Source organism: Notechis scutatus, chromosome 1 (genome assembly GCF_049901735.1).
Source record: "Notechis scutatus isolate UNSWTSFEM ecotype Mainland chromosome 1, rNotScu1.2, whole genome shotgun sequence".
NCBI lineage: Eukaryota > Metazoa > Chordata > Lepidosauria > Squamata > Elapidae > Notechis > Notechis scutatus.
Genome location: NC_142009.1, coordinates 44,161,166 through 44,181,125, shown reverse-complemented (window position 1 = coordinate 44,181,125; position 19,960 = coordinate 44,161,166). Strand labels below are relative to the sequence as shown.

General features: G+C 38.3%; 1 protein-coding gene across 1 annotated transcript; it reads right to left on the bottom strand.

Moving 5' to 3' along the window:
* Positions 1-5,526: 5,526 nt before the first annotated feature.
* LOC148132766 (GTP cyclohydrolase 1-like) lies at positions 5,527-18,240 on the bottom strand. The gene is made up of 6 exons (XM_087962740.1): positions 17,727-18,240; positions 11,256-11,365; positions 10,802-10,857; positions 9,047-9,078; positions 8,388-8,472; positions 5,527-7,509 (listed from the first exon to the last, which is right to left on the bottom strand). The coding sequence occupies exons 1-6, from the start codon at positions 18,010-18,012 to the stop codon at positions 7,383-7,385; spliced, it is 696 nt and encodes a 231-aa protein (XP_087818866.1). The 5' UTR covers positions 18,013-18,240; the 3' UTR covers positions 5,527-7,382.
* Positions 18,241-19,960: the final 1,720 nt, after the last annotated feature.

Here is a 19,960-nt window from a genome sequence, read left to right as displayed (position 1 = left end):
GTGTGATTTGGTTATTTTAAGTGAGCCTGGTTTTTGCCACACCACCTATACATATGTATTTATTAGGGTTAACATGAATTTTAATGAAACATAATGTTCAGTTACATTGAAGACATGGTCTGCTCAGCTTAGCTAATTTAGCTAAAAAGGCTTAAATCTGTATGGTTGGTAGTCATCCTTTTATTTTGAACACGTGTATCATATATGAATTTTCTTTGTATTTTAAAATCAAGAGCCTCTATTGTGCTTTCATTTTGAACAAATAGCTTACTTTGAGTGTTAAGCAGCAGCATCTTCTAATGATGTAGAATTCAGCAACCAAAATGGAAAAATTCATTTTGGGAAAAACAGGTTGCTTTTTCCAGGTATGATAACGCAGGGTTATTATATCCATATCTCACATAACCATTGTTTTATTCTTTTGACATAAGCAATATTGTGCAAATCATAGAAAAGATGTAAGAAGTAATAATTAAAAAAACTAAAGAAACATGAGTCGGATCTAGTTCACCTCAATTCCAGATATCAGGTTTTTTGAAAATGTGTTCTGCAGAATTCTGGGATTCTGCAAGATCTTGATTGAGGTTCTGTGAGACATTAAGAACCAAATAAATTTCAGTTGAATACAGCCAATTTTCTATCACAAAAGTGTTGCTCCTTGATCAGGGATCCTGGGATTTTTTTAAAAAAATTTAAACCCTAACATCCAAACGCTATTTTGTTTATTTCTTTAGACTAGTGATTCTCAACCTTTTCTTCACCATGGGCCCTTCTTTATATGCCTTTATGGGCATGGGACCCAAGACTTAACTCAAGGTTTAAATCATAACTTTTCAACCAGCCTTCATGGATCCCCTGTGATGACATCACAGACCCCATGGGTTCACAGAACACAGGTTGAGAACCACTGCTTTAAACAAACATTTCTCACAACAGGTCACATACTGCTCACAATTTTTCTTCCAGCATTTACATTTAAAATATCTCAGTTTCCTCATTGTTAGTAAACATTCTATGAAGAAACACAAATTCCTATTTCATATGCATAATTTGCAGTAGTTCATTCCATTTTCCCGATCAAAACAACCTTAGCCCATGATACATTACATTTCAAAACTATATTCCTGTTTGTGTAGCACAATTTTAGATTCACTGCAAATAATGTTTGATATAATAACAGGACATTAAGTTTTAATATTTGCATTGCTGGCTTGGGGAAGCAATTTTAATATGAATTGGGAAGAGGAAGAATAACAATAGTGCGATCTAATGGTTAGAGTGGAGAGGTGGTGTGGTAATGGGCAGAGTTATGTTCACATCCTCATTCAGATATAACAGCTATTTTGCAAGCTAACCTATCTCATAGGTTGTTCTGAGATTGAAAGGGAGACGGAAATATGCATTATTCTGCTGGGTACAATAAAATAAAATTTAAAAACACTTAACAAAATAATTAAATTATTCACGTAAGATTTAGAAAGACTTGGATCTGCTCCTCAGTTTGGCAAAAAAATTTTTTTTACTTAAATCATTATTTAGATAGATAGATGATAGATAGATAGATAGATAGATAGATAGATAGATAGATAGATACCAAGGGTCTATCTGCCGTATGCCATGGTCTGGTGATTCAGAGGCTTCTTTGCAGACTAATTTGTTTAAGTCTGTACAAATTGTACAGAAACATCCTGCAATAAAATTGCACTTAACTGATTTGATCTTATGCTTATTTAATCTAATAATAATATAATACAGCTAAAAATAAGAGTCAAGGAAACAGCAATATGGGACAAGATTTTTTTTATCGTTTGAATACAACAGCACTGTTTAATAAAGTATATTTTTAAATATGACAAATCAAGCAGAAATGTAAAGTAGGTTTTGTATTACAAACTTTTAATACATGCAAGAATCTGATGTCATAAATAAAGTAGTTATGTGTATTTTAGCACCACTTTGACACAATCATAATAAAACTATTTTAAAGAACTTGGTAGCTAACCGAAAAAAGAGAGGGCCTCACTTTTATGAATGGGACAAGTGTTTCTGCTGCTAACATGCAGTTCCTGATGTGTGGCTAGGCAGGCAGACACCCTTTTAAAAAAAATCACAATATAACACATTAGCCCTTTATCCCTCTAGTGAGTAAATTGTAAAAATATATAGCCCCCCTCCCTTTCCACAGACAACACAGTTTTGCATTAGGAAATGTCAACATTTTTTGCATATTTAAGTTATTGGAGTCTATAAGGCACATTTCAAGTTGTATGACAGTTTTTCTGAGGACAATACAGTAATCTTTACAGTACTTTATAGCTCAAAGGTCAAAATGGGGGCAGCAAAAATCCTTACTATTTTTGTTCCTACTGTTGTTGTTTTTTAAAATGCCATTATACAAAAAGTAACTGCAGTTGAAAACTTTTCAAACCAAAAATTGATATTCAGCATTCTCCAATATGTCTTCGAGGACCTTTGTGTCTTCTAAGGTATACAGTATGACAAGTTTCCTTCTACTTGTTCTAAGCATAAAATTATACTAGCACAATCTTGCTTCCCAAATTTATCCCCCAGATTAAAAGTGCTAAGGATTGCTAACTATTTAGTCATTCTGCCTGAGCACAGTAGCATAGCAGATATCTTAGTTTCAACCATGAAGGAATATCCTTCCCAACACTTGTTCAATAACATGTGAGAGGATGCTATTGCACTCATGTTCCGCTGATGGCCTCTACAAATATATTTGGATGACTACTGCGGGGAAAGCTGGACAAGACAGGGTTTTTTTTAAAAAAAAAAAAATCTGATCCAGTCTGATTCTTACATTCTTAACATAAACACTGTAGCTCTACAACAGGGGTGTCAACTCAAGGCTCATGGGCCGGGCCAGAAATATCAAAGGATTGGCCCGCGGTACCTCTGCCAGCCAAAATGGGCCACATGGGCCCTCATGAGGCCCCCACATGCCCATTTTTGGCCAGCAGAGTGCTGCTGGAGACGGTGGAGGCCAAAAACAGGCCACACAGGGGCACTCACAGGGCCTTTGCATGGCTGATTTTTGGCCAGCAGTGTGCTGCAGGAGGCCGTGGAGGCTGAAAATGGGCCACGTGAGGGCCTCACACGTCCCCGTGGCCCATTTCGGTCAGCAGAGACACCATGGGCCAGTCCTTTGATATTTCCGGGCCAGATTAAGTACCCCATGGCCCAGATCTGGCCCATGGACCTTGAGTTGATGCCCCTGTTGTAGAGCTACAAAACAGGTCTCCATGTGGCCTGTTTTGGCTTGCAGAGTACTGCAGGAGATGTCTGTCCCATCCATCCCTGCTCCCTGCCCCCCCGCCAGCCCGCAGAGGAGAACTACAATGCTGATCAAAGAAATCCAGCTTGACAGCCCTGCTGTACAACATTTGAAAAGTTGAATTTCACTTGGTTGAATGAATGGGTGACTTTAGAATGACCTAGATTTGTATTAACGATGTAGCATAACTCAAAATGTATCGTGGTAGATTCAAATAATTTTTTAAATGTGCTGAAGTCATTCACTCATTCAACAATTCTTAGCATCCTTCTATAATTCCCAAGGTTTCTTAATCCTAAATCAATAGTTTAAGCGGCTAATAAAAACAATCTTCGTGAAAGGCAGATGTATTCTTTTGACATCAATGAGGGAAGTATGTATGCCACTATAAATGACCAATCTCTCATTTTACAAATTATATATTTATTTAGATTCCCATACACTCCTTTTCCACAAGCCAAGCCTCTAAACTGGAACATTAAACCTAGAACCAATGCATGGTCTGAAGTTCCCGAACAAGCCTACCCTTAAAACTTTTATATAGAGAAGACTATAAATAATAGCTACCGTAATTGTGGAGGTCGGTCAATAATAAGTGGAACTGTGAACAAAAGAAATAATAATGTAAAATTAGACCAAAGATCTGCCTTGTCCATCAGTACAGAAACAGCTTAGTATTGGAAGAACATATACTGCTCAAAAAAATAAAGGGAACACTTAAACACAATGTAACTCCAAGTCAGTCACACTTCTGTGAAATCAAACTGTCCACTTAGGTAGCAACACTGATTGACAATCAATTTCACATGCTGTTGTGCAAATGGAATAGACAACAGGTGGAAAGCATAGGCAGTTAGCAAGATATCCCCAATAAAGGAGTGGTTCTGCAGGTGGTGACCACAGACCACTACTCAGTTCCTATGCTTTCTGGCTGATGGTTTGGTCACTTTTGAATGCTGGCGGTGCTTTCACTCTAGTGGTAGCATGAGATGGAGTCTACAACCCACACAAGTGGCTCAGGTAGTGCAGCTCATCCAGGATGGCACATCAATGCGAGCTGTGGCAAGAAGGTTTGCTGTGTCTGTCAGCGTAGTGTCCAGAGCATGGAGGCGCTACCAGGAGACAGGCCAGTACATCAGGAGACGTGGAGGAGGCCGTAGGAGGGCAACAACCCAGCATCAGGACCACTACCTCCGCCTTTATGCAAGGAGGGACAGGAGGAGCAATGCCAGAGCCCTGCAAAATGACCTCCAGCGGGCCACAAATGTGCATGTGGCTGCTCAAACGGTCAGAAACAGACTCCATGAGGGTGGTATGAGGGCCTGATGTCCACAGGTGGGGGTTGTGCTTACAGCCCAACACCGTGCAGGACGTTTGGCATTTGCCAGAGAACACCAAGATTGGCAAACTCACCACTGGCACCCTGTGCTCTTCACAGATGACAGCAGGTTCACACTGAGCACATGTGACAGATGTGACAGGGTCTGGAGACGCCATGGAGAATGTTCTACTGCCTGCAACATCCTCCAGCATGACCAGTTTGGCAGTGGGTCAGTAATGGTGTGGGGTGACATTTCTTTAGGGGGCTGCACAGCCCTCCATGTGCTCGCCAGAGGTAGCCTGACTGCCATTAAGTACCGAGATGAGATCCTCAGACCCTTTGTGAGACCATATGCTGGTGCGGTTGGCCCTGGGTTCCTCCTAATGCAAGACAATGCTAGACCTCATGTGGCTGGAGTGTGTCAGCAGTTCCTGCAAGATGAAGGCATTGATGCTATGGACTGGCCCGCCCGTTCCCCAGACCTGAATCCAATTGAGCACATATGGGGCATCATGTCTCACTCCATCCACCAACTCCACGTTGCACCACAGACTTTCCAGGAGTTGGGGGATGCTTTAGTCCAGGTGTGGGAGGAGATCCCTCAGGAGACCATCTGCCACCTCATCAGGAGCATGTCCAGGCATTGTAGGGAGGTCATACAGGCACATGGAGGTCATACATGTAGGGAGGTCATACAGGCACATACTACTGAGCCTCATTTTGACTTGTTTGAAGGACATTACATCAAAGTTGGATCAGCCTGTAGTGTTTTTTTTTTCACTTTAATTTTGAATGTAATTCCAAATCCAGACCTCCATGGGTTACTAAATTTGATTTCCATTGATAATTTTTGTGTGATTTTGTTGTCAGCACATTCAACTATGTAATGAACAAAGTATTTAATAAGAATATTTCATTCATTCAGATCTAGGATGTCTTATTTTTGTGTTCCCTTTATTTTTTTGAGCAATGTATATAACAACTTGGACCTCAACACCCATCAGTGTTGACCAATGAGGCTGATAGTAGGTGTAATCAGTATGTCTGGAAGTTACCAAGACTAGAAAGTTGCCTTATTCAAGGCAGATTATTATCCATTTAGCAAAATACTGTGTATTATAACACGTTTCCAGTCTCAAACAGAGAAAATGCTTCTTGCCTAATATCTGATGTTTACACTGAACATGTTGCACTTGGGATGATTTACTTACAAAATAAATGTTTTGCCCTGCTCTTTTTTTCATATTTGAAGTCATTATATCAAGGTCTTAAATCAAAGACCTTTTTAATCAGCCCTATCGTATTGAAGAAATGGATGGATCATCTAATATATATATCTATAACATTTTACCAGGCATAGAGGTCTCAGCAATCCAAATACCTCTTTTTTTGGAGACTTGGCATGATTAATCTTTTTATTCAGGAAAAAAATAAAACCACAGATAGTGCAGCACACATGAAATAAAACCCTTATATAAATCAATAGGTTCTAGGCTTTTCCCTCCCATTTTAGTAGATATTTGTCTGCTTTTGTTTTGTTTTAATATTGGAAGGCACCATATTAACATATGGTTCTGTTTAGCCAGGGAAATACTGGGTCCTGCCCAATCAGTTTCTTTGCACGGAATATGAAATAATAGCATTTGTCTTTTAACTAGATGGCTTTGAAATAAATTGGCTTTATTGCTTTAATATTTCTCTAATATCTCTTTCTAGATTATAAATTGCCAAGAATAAACATCTTGCCCTTGATCCCCTAAAAAGTGGAACTTGTTAGGACAGCAACATTCTTGTGGTCTTCTCTAAAAAAAAAAAAAAAAATAACAACAGAGGTGGTATTCAGCATTCGACCAATTCTGGAGAACCAGTAGCGGAAATTTTGATTAGTTCGGAGAACCGGCAAATACCACCTTTGACTGGAGATTTTACAATATCCTTTCCCTGCCATGCCCACCAAGCCATGCCCACAGAACTGGTAGTAAAAGAATTTGAATCCCACCACTGAGTAACAATAACTGCAAGCTAGAGATAGCTCTGTGAAATTTAAGGAATTATAACAACAGAGAAATGCCCTGCATGAGATTTATGTTTTTTAGTTTTACTATTTTGCAATCATTATTTATTTTTCTCTCCATGGTTTTGTTAGCAGAATGACATCACTGGAGCCATATGTCTCCCCTAATTTCACTATCCAAACTTCCAAACTGAAAGTACCAAAACCAGCCTTCCCCAACTAGTATCCTCCAGATGCTTGGACTAACTCCCTTAATCCTAAAACAATATGGGATTTAAAGTCTAGTATCTCTGATGGGCTTCGGGTTGGGAAAGCAGATCTTATATCATTTTTATTTGGAAAGCAGGATAGGTCTCGTACTTGATTCTCATTTGCGTATATCAAAAGATGCAAATAGATATGTGTGATCACAATTATATATGCTGCCATATGAATAAAACCAATTTATTGTTATGTGCACTGCCTGGGTAATATTTCAAAAAAAAACAACAACATTCAATTCTTGAATGTTTTCCTTCAAATTTACACACCTCAGAAGTGCTAGGACTGCCATTCCCAAGGGAGCCAATTGTAGAAGGCTATTAAAGGTGTTATATGCAAAAATGGGAACAAAGCTGTGATACAATTATGAACTCTGTCTTCTCCTCTTTTTTCTAATTATCCAGCTTCAAAAACAATGGCTCACATAAGGCAATTATAATAATCACTTGTGTATGCTCCAAACCATTGATGTAACCGCAAGCTGCTGCTCTTTAATTCTTGATCAAGGCAAGAAATTCCTCCCTTGCTTTTGAATCTTCTTGGAAGATGCCAAGCATAGCGCTAGTGACTGTTGTGCTGTTCATTTTCTGAACCCCCCTCATGATCATGCACATGTGTCTGTCAAAAAAAATGTTAAAAGAAGCATTTTTAGAACATTAGCAAACACGGTGAATGCAATAGCATTCAAGCCTCAAAACCCTTAATACAAGTCTGATTTTTAAAAAAATAATAAAACCAATAACAAAATTAAATATACATTCTAGGACTACATTATCCCAAAATGTAGAAGCATGCATTCATTCTAATAATCTTCCTAATATAAAACATTTTTAAAAAATAAAGGAGAATATCTGTAACTCAGGGTTGACATGAGGGGTCTGTCCTTGATGTTTTCTTGCAAACGTTTCATTACTCAAACTAGCATTGATGACATTACCTAGTTTGGGTAATGAAATGTCTGGAAGAAAACAAGCAAGCTCAGAGAGCATCAACGTTCTGTCATTTTTTAAAAATCTACATATCCTTGGAAATTTACAGTATCTTGGTGACACTACAATTCATATGAAGGACTACTTAAAAACAAAATTGAGTTTGACAGAGTTCAACGGAGGTCATTGTCAGGCGACTTATTTTCTCATTGTCAGATGTAATAATAAAGAAGGGATAATTGCCCCCAATAATCTCATTTCCATGATAGAAGCCAATTCTGGATCCAAGTGTTTTCCTTCAGTGAAGGAGCACCACATGAAGCAAGATCAATTGTGAAAAAGGAACATCTGGATTGCATGGTAATACCAGGCTACACACTTTGACACAAAATTGGTCTCACTGAATACACATAGTGCTATATATTTCTATTCCTGTACTTCTATGCTTTCAAAGTGCTAATGCATTACTTTTCAATAGTATTGAAAAGGAAATGGAAAATAAATAATTTACACCAGAGGGAAAGAATTACAAACTCAACTAAATCAAACAAGGAATGATGAACTTACGAAGCTTCTATCACCACAGCCACTCCAACAGGTTTCAGAACCTCAGTAATTGCTGAAGCAATCTGTTTTGTAAGTCGCTCCTGGACTAGAAATCAATCAGTACTTTATGAAAAATCATATTCGTCAGAATGAATTGAGACAGTAAATGCAAACTTGTTCAATAAATAAAAGAGATAACTGTGAAGGGAGAGACTTCCCTTCTTGTACATTTTGTGCCTGGAAACAAATTGTCTATTTCAGTAGTTATCACAAATTTTGAGTTTTTCAATAAAAATAATTATTTATTTAAACAACTTATATTGATCTCCCATTCTGTGGCACATATATTTATGGGTGGCTACCAATAATAAAACACAAAACAATAAAATCAATACAAAAATCAAAAATCCCTAGAACCTTTGCCACGGGTAGCACAAGCTTATGTCCTGCCTAAGTTATTTGCTTTTGGAATGAAAATTTGAGTTTTCAGTTTCTTATGCACACAGATCAGCTTCCGGATTTCCCTCCAAACAGGCTAATGGGAGAATGTAGCCTTTCTCCTGGTCAGATGAAGCTGATGATCTTTTCCAGAGAACTGTCAATGGGTCCTGGTCTGCATTTAGCCAATCCTGAATTGAAAAATGTATTAAGAAGAGCACAGTGCCAGAAAAAGTACTAACCTTGGAGCCTTCTGCTAAACATTTCAACAATTCTGGAAAAAGGAAAAAAAAAAAAAGATGCACTAATGAGATAGGGAGGTGGCATTGATGGAAATGCAAATCAGAAAGTGATTAAGTTTGTTTATAAATTGATCTCAATAACAGTCATCAATTATTTTTACCTTGGTGATATCTCCATGTGAAATATCCAACCATGTTTTTGGAAGTACAGAGTTAAAACGCATCAATATTTCTCCTGATTCCTGCCAGCTGATAGCTGTAATTTCAATGTTTAAAATTCCCTATAATGACACGATAGTTCACTTCAAGAATTTGCCTGAATTAATGAGTGTTTGAAAATGGGTAAAGAATAAGGCTGTTCACAGTTGGGCTATACAAGTTCTTCAAATTCATAGGAGAAATGGTACTTCTGAGAACATGGGTGCTCAAACATCAACTGCCAGTTATTCCTTAAAGCAGCTCCATCTTTTCCTGCAATTGCATGGCTATCATCTATCATCTGTGACAGTTCATTTCATAGTTCAACTATGAAATAGTTGTGTATGATGAAGTGTTGTGCGAAGTACAGTATTCCTCCCCAGTGTCTACACCCGTTTACTTTTATGGATATTTCAAACAACGTTCTTTTCGCTGATGATGTAAAGCTGTTCAATACCACAGACAATACTGCTACCCTACAAAAAGATCTTGACTATGTATCAGAATGGTCAAACAAATGGCAACTTCAAATCTCAACAAATAAATGCTCTGTCTTACATATTGGCAAAAAAAATCAGAAAATAAAATACAAGCTGAATAGTCAAGATCTTGTTGATGACCCAAGCTCTGTAAAGGACCTTGGAATACTCACCTCTAATGATCTAAGTGCTAGAGCCCACTGCAACTACATAGCCAAAAAGGCATTAAGAGTTGTTAACCTAATCCTACGTAGCTTTTTCTCTGGTAATATCACACTACTAACCAGAGCATACAAAACATTTGCTAGACCAATACTCGAATACAGTTCATCAGTCTGGAACCCACATTACGTATCTGATATTAGCACAATTGAGAAAGTCCAGAAATATTTCACAAGAAGAGTTCTCCACTCCTCTACTCGTTGTAGAATACCTTATGCCACCAGACTTGAAATTCTAGAACTAGAAAACCTTGAATTACGCTGCGTCTTCGGTCTGATTTAAGCATGGTATATAAAATCATACATTGCAATGTCCTACCTGTCAATGAATACTTCAGCTTCAACCATAACAACACAAGAGCACACAATAGATACAAACTCAATGTTAACCGCACCAAACTTGATTGCAGGAAATATGACTTCAGCAATAGAGTGGTCAATGTCTGGAATACTCTACCCGACTGTAGTTTCTTCCCCAAACCCCAAAAACTTTAACCTTAGACTATTGACCTCACCCCTTTCCTAAGAGGTCTGTAGGGGGCGTGCATAAGCGCACCAACGTGCCTACCGTCCCTGTCCTATTGTTTCTCTTATTCTTCTTTTATTTTTCTTATATGTACCCATTTCATGTATTCACAACTATGTATACACTTATACTTATTATCTTGTAAACAATTGGCAAATCAAATAAATAAATAAATAAATAAAAATAAATAACTGTCGTATCTAATAGCTATTTCTTAGAAAGAAAACCAGACACACTCTCATACCTTAATGTAAAATATCTGTTACTGTTGCCTTATTGAATCCATAATATAAAATAGTGATTTATTACTAAGAAGAAGAGTAATAAATACCTTGCAAGTTTACTTAATCCAACTACTTTTTTCCTTGGTAAATATCCAATGTGTACCTGCAGATATTAAAAGAAGATGAAGAATTATTAATATGTGCATTAATGTATTAATATCCAGTCCAAGACTGCCTGTATTTCATACTATGAGTATTTTTTTCAGTTGAACTTAGAAATCAGTTTTCCATCCACATTTACTGTTGCACTCTACATTCAATTTCTCAGCATTACAGTGAAAAAGAAGCTGAATATATGTAACTGGCTAAATTAGCAGAAGCCTATTAATTTCATCTGGAAAAAATACTGCTGATACTGCTGCAGAAAATTAGTAAAATGGATTATTACTCAGTTATTATGCAAGGCATGTTACAGAAAGCAACAAATTTGTTCCACTGATTATATGGTTCAAGATTATGGACACAGAATTCAATATGAGTCAATGTTTCCACTGTCATTACCTTGCCAAAGAAAGGAACCAAGTGATGTTCACAAAGAGAAAACATATCAATGCCCTTTACGATAACTATCTCATCATGGTCTTCATCAAAAACAGCACCATTGAGTATCTCTGGAAACGAAAGAAATGAACATAATCTCTTTTTTTATTTTTTTATTTTTTATTTATGTAACATATAAAAATAATACAATTCCCAATCTGGCAACCCAAAGCCCCCACTTTTTTTGGAGTCTTGCAACGTTTTCAGACTTATTCTTGCTTTTTTCCCTAGCCAAATGTATCTTAATATTATTTTATTTAATTCTTCAAAATATTTTCCCCCAGCTTTATTGGACTTGTTTGAAATAAATTATCATCATCTTGGTAAAATATTCATTTTTATAATAGCTATTCTTCCTATCAACGATAATTGCAAGTTTTTCCATTTCTCCAAATCTAATTTGATGTTGCATCAGTTCATATAATTATCCTCTTTAATCATTGCACATTTTGCTGTTAGTTGTATCCCTAAGTACTTTACTTCCTTGACTATCTGTATATCAGTTTTTTCCATCAGCACTCTTTTCTCTGTATCTGTAAGATTTTTAACTAATATTTTTGTCGTTTCTTTTTATCCATGCATTTTAATTGCAATAACATAAATTGCCAATTAATGTTGTCGAATGCTTTCGGTGCCTCTAGAAAGATCAGTGTTATTTGTTTTTCAGGATGTATTTCATAATACTCCAATATGTTTAAAATCATTCTCATATTGTTTTTAACCTGCCTCTTTGGCAAAAAATCTGATCTACATGTGTAAATTCATTCAAACCCCTTTTTAATCTCTTTGCTATTATTGAAGCATATATTTTATAGTCCACATTCAATAAGGACATTGGCTTATAATTCTTTATCTGCATTAAATCTGAATCATCTTTCGGTATGAGAGTAATATTTGCTTCCATCCATGAATCTAGTACTTTCACTTCTAGCAGAACTTCATTGTAAACTTCCAACATAACTGGGCCTAATATATCTTGTAAATGTTTATAAAATTCTGCCAATAGCCCAGCTGGCCCTGGCGTTTTATTATTCTTTTATCTCTTAATCGCTTCTGTCAATTCCATCATAGTTATTCGTTCATTCAACATAACCTTAACTGTTTTGGGTACTTCAGGAAGTTCAGATTGTTTCCAAATATTTTTTTTATTCTATTTTCTGGGATTTTCTCCTGGTCATACAGTTTCCTGTAATACTCTTGAATTATTATTTTTTATCCTCATTTTGGTAATAAAGGGTTCCTTTCTCATCTATTAGTCGATATATCAGTTTTTTTCCTTCTTTTTTTCCAGCTTATATGCCAGCCATCTTCCTAGTTTATTCGCATTTTCAAAAAAATTATGTTTCACACTTTTGAATTTTTGTGCCAGGGAAGAACATGATTTCTCAATCTACATAATTGTTATCCTTTACTGCAGAATAACTAAACAAAGAAATTGCTCTGTAGCAACTTGCTAGATTCTTTACAAACTATTTTTTCTTCTTCCTATCAACACTTTATTTGGGCACTTAATTCAAATTCAAATTTTATTTTTTCTCACTTATTTGCTTTATTATTTTTTTCCAAATTCTCTGTCTGCTTAAAATATAAACTGACATTACAACCTGGTTCTACATGCAGCAAAATTGAAATACAATTCCCATACTTTTCTGAGCCTGATAGAAAGCACATCCATGATCTTTATTTCTGCTATTGACACCAGTAGTTTTAATATTTATTTGAAGGATTGCTATAAAATTATGTTACCTGGAAGTTAAGCTAATTATAAGGGTTCACTGTTTAATTTTTTTTAATCATTTTAACCAAATTATTTGGTTCTCCAGGATTATTAATTATAATCTCCGTTTGTCTTACCAATGAAACTGAAAATATTATTCCCTTAAACAAAATTTGTTTTTTCCTTGTCATTACAGTTTTTGAGATCATATAAACCAGGCTTGGTTTACCTTGCTTATGTTTTGCACATGTATGTTTACCACAAGCAGAATGTACAGAGCAAATGCTTTTAGTAATTCATGAATAGACAATTATTAACATTCTTTAGTTTTTTATGTTATTTTCCAGAATAGGCAATTCTAGTGCATTTGTTTTATTTCCATTATTGCAGTACTGGCAAATTACTAGTAAGCAAAGCCAATTTTAAGGCTCATGAGAAATTATTCAAGTGGCACAAGCGAAAAAATGTTTTATTGTACTTATTTTCACTTTGGTATTGCCTGACTCCATACCAATTCAGAGCTGTTCACACTATCAGAATAAATGCAATAAAATGAATTTAAAAATTACTATATGGAAAATAAATCATCTGACAAATTTGGTTTGCTGAATACCCTACCCTTTTTCTAGAATGATATCAGAACTGGAGCCATCTAGCTTTTGTGATGGACCTGCAGCCATTCATAGAAAAGAATGGAGCAAAGACAGGCATGGGTGTTAATGCTATTTGTCAACTGGTGTACTGTAATCTATTCTACATGAGCTATCCTTCAAAGCTGCCTGGAAACTTCAAATAGTGTAAAATGCCATGGCCTATGTGCTTACAAGTCTCACCCATTACCGTCATATAATACCATTACTATGGAAATGCACTGGCTGTCAGTTAATTTCCAAATGCAATTCAAGACAGAAGTTGGCTATTCTGGATAGAACCCAATATGCGTGAAAATAAGTGTTGGGTAACCCATTTACTAACATGTTTGGTAAAAGGAAGAATGCAAGTGGGGACTCTCTTTGGGTGACCCCCTCTTATGGAATAGCTTGCACCCGAAAGCAAATAGCCCTTCTCTTCCAAAAACTTGTTAAGACATGATTAATTCAGAAGGCCTTTGTACATATAAGATTTTGTTGTAAGAAAGATGCAGCACCTTAATATTGGATCAGCATACTAGAATTATTCATTGTTTATACTTATTATTTTATTATATATTGTATGCCAGCATTTTGACTGTAAACTGTCTAGAAGTGAATAATGAAGTAATAAAAAAGTTCCACAAATAAAGGAAAAGAGGCATTGGCAAACTTTGATGATTTTTACCCATCGTCAAACTGAACCTAGACTTTTGAATTATTGTCAGAAAAACCAATAGAAAGACTATGCATACATATCATCAGGAGACTTCTATTCAGTTATATCTAAGCTACAATATCTATCTTATTACATTTAAATGACAAATCATCTACTCTGATTCTGAAGAAGTAGTGTACTAAAAGCCAGCCAAGAACAGAAAACTGCAGAACACAGCTTCTATCACTGTGAGGGCGAACCTATGGCACGCGTGCCACAGGTGGCATGCAGAGTCATTTGTGCCACCATGCGAACTGCAGGCAAACTTATCTCATTGGGCATGCGCACACCTCACAGCTGATTTTTGGCTGGTTTGATGCCTTTTTCAGCCTCAGAGGCTTGAGGAAGGCTTCTGCAAACTTCTACAGGCTTTGCAGGCCAAAAACTAGCCCCATTTCATCACTTCCTGTTTTTCCAAAAATACTGGAAGTGACAAAACGGGGCTAGTTTTCGGCCTGCAAAGCTTGCAGACGCCTTCCTAAAGCCTCTGGGAGGCCAAAAAAGGACTGAAACCGGCTGAAAATCAGCTGTGAGGCACAGTGCAGATAAGGGGACGGCCGGGGGTGAGGATTGCGCGCACATGCGTAGATGTGGGGAGGCGGGCATTGCCTTCTGGGTGCTGGCACGCAAGCACGAGTGTGCAAGTGCATGCACAATTTTTGGCACAGGAGCCCAAAAAGGTTAGCCACCACTGTTCTATCATCTATAAGTCCCAACTAAAATCATTCAAGTACATCCATAAATGATCTTCAGCCATTCCTGTTATGGTCCATATATTTGCTTATAGGCAGCTGCTATTTGCTTAAAACAGCTATTAACCAGCAGCAACAGACTATTTCACCCTGTTAAAGATGCAGGAACCAAATGCTGTGCTGAATCCAGATCTCAACTCTGCCTCCTACCTACTCTGATAATATGACTACAATTATTAACTGTATCCCTAGCATTAGAGTCCATCCTTCAACATGGTATATATGCCATCATCTGTAAGTAATAACTCACTGCTTTGAGTGGACAAACGACCCAATTTCTAGCCAAAAGAATGAACGCAATATTCAAAAATCAATGGGTATGCTGTAATTCTCTGAGAATACTTTGCTGCTGGCCTCAAGGAAAAAATTAATGAGAAAAGGAATCATGATTTCAGCACCAAACAGCAGTTAGAACTGATTAGAAAATGTAATACTATTCCTTAAGGACTAAACAAAGTTTGTCTCATAGATGCTAACTAGCTACTTCATAAAAGAACATCTGGGCTATACTTACTGCTGCTTTGTGGTCATTAAATATTATCTTTACTGTCTTTCTTTTTCACATCCTCCTCACCCATGATTCTCTTCTTTCCAACAACAGCAGAAGAAGGAAAACATAATTTTTTGATGGAAAGCAAGATAATTCAAGGGAGATCATTTCTCCAGCAACCTATGGGTTGACTGATGTTGCCCCTTCTGCCTTCTCAAAAGACTGGCGGCTGGTTTTTGTGCAGTGATAAACAGGAAGTGCAAATCAGCCCATATAAATGCTCAGATAAAGTTCAGGTACAACTAAAATTACTCAAGACTCCAATCACTTTCCTAGCATTATGGTGAGACAGTCATTTATCAAGAAAGACTGAGGTTGCACACTTAAATATGCTGATTAGATTCCCAAATTGCACAAAGTTATCATGCAGCTTGTTTGTCTATGACTTGAATGAATCCAGCCAAATATGATAATTCGGCAAACCATGCTTAAGGAAATTATGATTTAGAAGGAGGCACAAATTTAGCCACTTTTCTAGGAATTAAAACCTTTTGACGATAGTATGGCTTCTGATAAAGAAGAGACCTATCCCTTAAGGCATGTGAAGTAATTTTTGTGTTTCAATACACAAATCCTACTTGTTATACCTTTATTTGGACACAATATATAGTTGTCTTGTGTGTTATGAAATGAAAACTTTGGTCTAATGGCATTCTGAAAAATCACTAGTTATCTTGTTTTCTAGTCTCTTTTTATTTATGAAGAGTAAAACTGTTTCTTGGCTGGAACCTTATGCACACCCTACTAAATGAGATGCACCCATTCCATATACTATATACAATTATTTTTGGGGGGTGGGATTAGGAAAGCATCAATCTTGACCATACTCTTGTTTATTTAAATGCAATTTCAAATCATGAGATTTTTCATTTTGCACTTCATGTAATTCACATGTTGTGTTGAAAGATTTGGGGGACTAGGATCTAGAACTGCTGGCCTCAATTTCTACCTGAACTTTTTTCCAAGAGTGCTTCTATAAGCCATCCTGCTAAAGAGTACTCTATACTCTTTATGTGCATAACTGCATTCCCACTCACGCTAGTAATACTATTACTAAATTTGCAGATGATACAACAGTAGTGGGATTCATCCCCGGGCGGGGGGGGTGAGTCTGGCTATCAAGATGAGGTGGACCGGTTGCTTTTGTGATGTGGAGACAATAACTTGGTCCTCAACACCAATAAGACTAAAAGCTTATAGTAGACTATAGAAGAAACAGTTCAGACATCCAGCCCTTGCTTACCAATTGAGACCGAGTGAAGCAAGTGGCCAGTTTTAAGTTTCTGGGTGTTACCATAAAAGAGGACCTGACCTGGGGTGCTCACATCGCAGCACTGGTCAAAAGGGCCCAGCAGAGATTATACTACTTGAGACTTCTCCGAAAACAACAACTGAATGAAAAACTGCTGGTGACCTTCTATCACTGCACCATAGAGAGTATCTTAACTTACTGCACCTGTGTATGGTTTGCCAATTGCACAGTGGCAGATAGGAAAGCACTCCAGAGGATTAATGTCATTGCCCAAAAGATCATTGGTTGCCCTCTCCCCTCTTTGGAAGAGCTTTATAGCTCCCGCTGCCTTAAGAAAGTTCAAAACATTCCCAAAGATCCATCTCATCCTGGGCACCTCCCCCCCTTTTTTTTAAACTATTACCATCTGCCAGATGGTACAGGATAATAAAAACAAGGACAAATAGGCTGAAAAGCAGCTTCTATCCCAGGGCAATAATAACTCTATTGAATGCTATTGTATAGTGCAATATTAATGCAATATCAGGGATTTTCAATTCAATGTATAGACTGTAAAGGATGTGTGTTTGTGTTTATTTTCATAGTCATAATGTACACTGAAGATGGTATTTAATTTCGTTGTATGGGGTGCAATGACAACAAAGTAAACTAAACTAAAAGCACTTTGCCTTCATCCTGCCTGAAAAAGGCACTTCAAAATTCCCTCTCAGACCCTATTTTGAGTAGAGATGGAGTGAAGATTAGGACTAGTTAGCCGCCCCTTGGAAGGAACCGAAGCCCTCTTTCCTATCTTGGATTGAAAGGGGAGACTCACCTTCGACGGTTTCATAGTAGCCCTTGGTGAGAAACTGCATGGCTTTGGCCGCCCTCCGAGGCGTCAGCAACAGCCCTTGCCTCCCCGGGTTTTCGCCCAAACCCTGGAGGATGGTGGCGTAGGCGGCCTCCAGCACCGGGAGCCGGTCCCTTTCTTCCGCTTCTCGAGCGCCGTGGCCCTTCAGAGACGTTCTCCGCATCTGGCCGCCGCTCGGCCCATCGAAGAGGCAGCTGGGATGCAAGTCCCCGTTTTGGTAGGGCTGCAGGTTGAGCTGGAGCGGTTCCATGGCCCCGGCGCTCGTGGCAGGAGACCGGGAGCGAGGCGGGAAGGACAGCAGAGGCAGCGACACCGGTGGTGGCCTTCGGGGTTTGCCACCGCGGGCGCCGGTCGGAGGTGGCGAGTGCGCGTCTAGGACGGTGAAGCGGTTGCTGAGCGCTTTGATAGCCGGGTGGTGGTGTGGGGAGATTCAGAAGGGTTGCAATGAGGGCTTAGAGTGAGCTTTGCTAAGGGAAGGCTGCGTGTTCTCTGCTCTTCTCGCAGGCTGAGGTGACTGAGCCTGAGGCTTCTGGTATTTATTGCGCCCCTCGATCTTGTTGCGCCCCTCGATCAGGCTCTTCTCCGTCAGGGGAGGTCATCTTGGGACCATCAGCTGGGCGAGATCGACTAAGGCGCCCTTTGTCGCCTGGCAGCCCCCCCTCCCTCCCCTTGCTCTAATCGGAGGAAACAAGCATAGTCAGGAATATTAGTCACGCCGTACACGCGGAGAACACACGCAACCTTTCGCCTTTAACCGGCCGTTCAGACCGCCAGCAGTCTCCCCCCTTCCTCTTCGTGGTCCCAACAGCTCTTCCATCCTTCCCTCTCTTGAGATTTCTCTCTCCGTTGCTGAGCTCCAACGTGCTGACCTGCTCGGCCTGCAACGGCGTTGGCTGCAGAGGAACAATTCACGTCCTACGCTTTGCATCGAAGGTGCTTGAAAGTGGGATGAAGCCGGCCTCCGATGCTTGCATTACCTTACTGGGCGGATGGGAGAGGCGCGTGGGTGTAATTTCAGGCCCCCGGTTTGGGCTTTAGGCGCAGTCCACTGCAAAAGACCTGCGAACCACAAATGTCAGCTACTGTAACGTGTCTGAGCACAGCTTTTTTTATGTCCAGTCTTGTAGCCGGTGGGCTGCCTTGGCCCCTTTCTGAAAATGGATGGGCTAAAGCAAACTTTTAAAATGTTAATTAAAATTTTAAGGGGCATAATCAAACACTGATAAGATTTCTTTTGAAGTAGTTTTTCAGATCTGTCAAGCTGAAATTATGGCTTAAGCTTAATGTAGAGGGGTAGGCAGCCTTTTGCTGTATTAAATCTCTCTTTCTCATCTACTTAGAGTCAAAATATCTGAAGAACTGTTAGATAGAATGTATGTCTGTTTATTGTTTTACAGGAAAGGACTAGAGCTAGCCAACTAGCCATCTCTGTATCAGTTTTCACATTCCTTTTGAAGCATGTGCCACTACAGCATTTAATGCATAAAATCTCTTGAAGTTATTCTAGTTGAACATCCATTTCCTAAACTTTGTATAACCATTTTAATAGAGCTGTTGTCTAGAAAAATCACAGTTATTATAAAATTCTGGGAACTCCGTTTGTGTTTTAAAGCAACTTTTCCAACCCAAAGTTCTCTAAGGGCATTGGTGCTACAGTTCTCCTTTTCATTATTTATTATTATTTATTTTATTATTTATTCAATTTCAAACATCATTTCAACCAAGTGACTCTGAGTGATTTATAATCCTAAAATTATAAGTTTAAACAATCAAGCAATTAAAACATCAAAAAAAAAATAGATACAGCAGCCGCAATAGTTAACCAACTTACAATAAAGTCAAGAAATAGGAACCCTTAACACATTCCAAGCCCCAGGGCTGTGTACATATCCACATTTTTGGGCCATTCTGCTCTCCAAGAGAAAAATATTGCATAAGGCAGGGGCTACACCAGAGAAGGCTCTCACCACTTGACACTCTTAGGCAAACAGGATCTGCAACATGCCCTATCTCTTCGATCACATTGGACAGGTAGAGACGCTTGGAAAAAGATGGTCCAGGTGAGAAAGGCTGTTTTAGATGGACATGCTCAAAGATCAGAAAACGTGGAAGGTTTGTGTTAAAATCGTTTATCCGTTTGTTAAGGCTCTACATTTCAATTTGTTTGCTAGCTTGCTTGTGTCCCGTCTTTATTATTT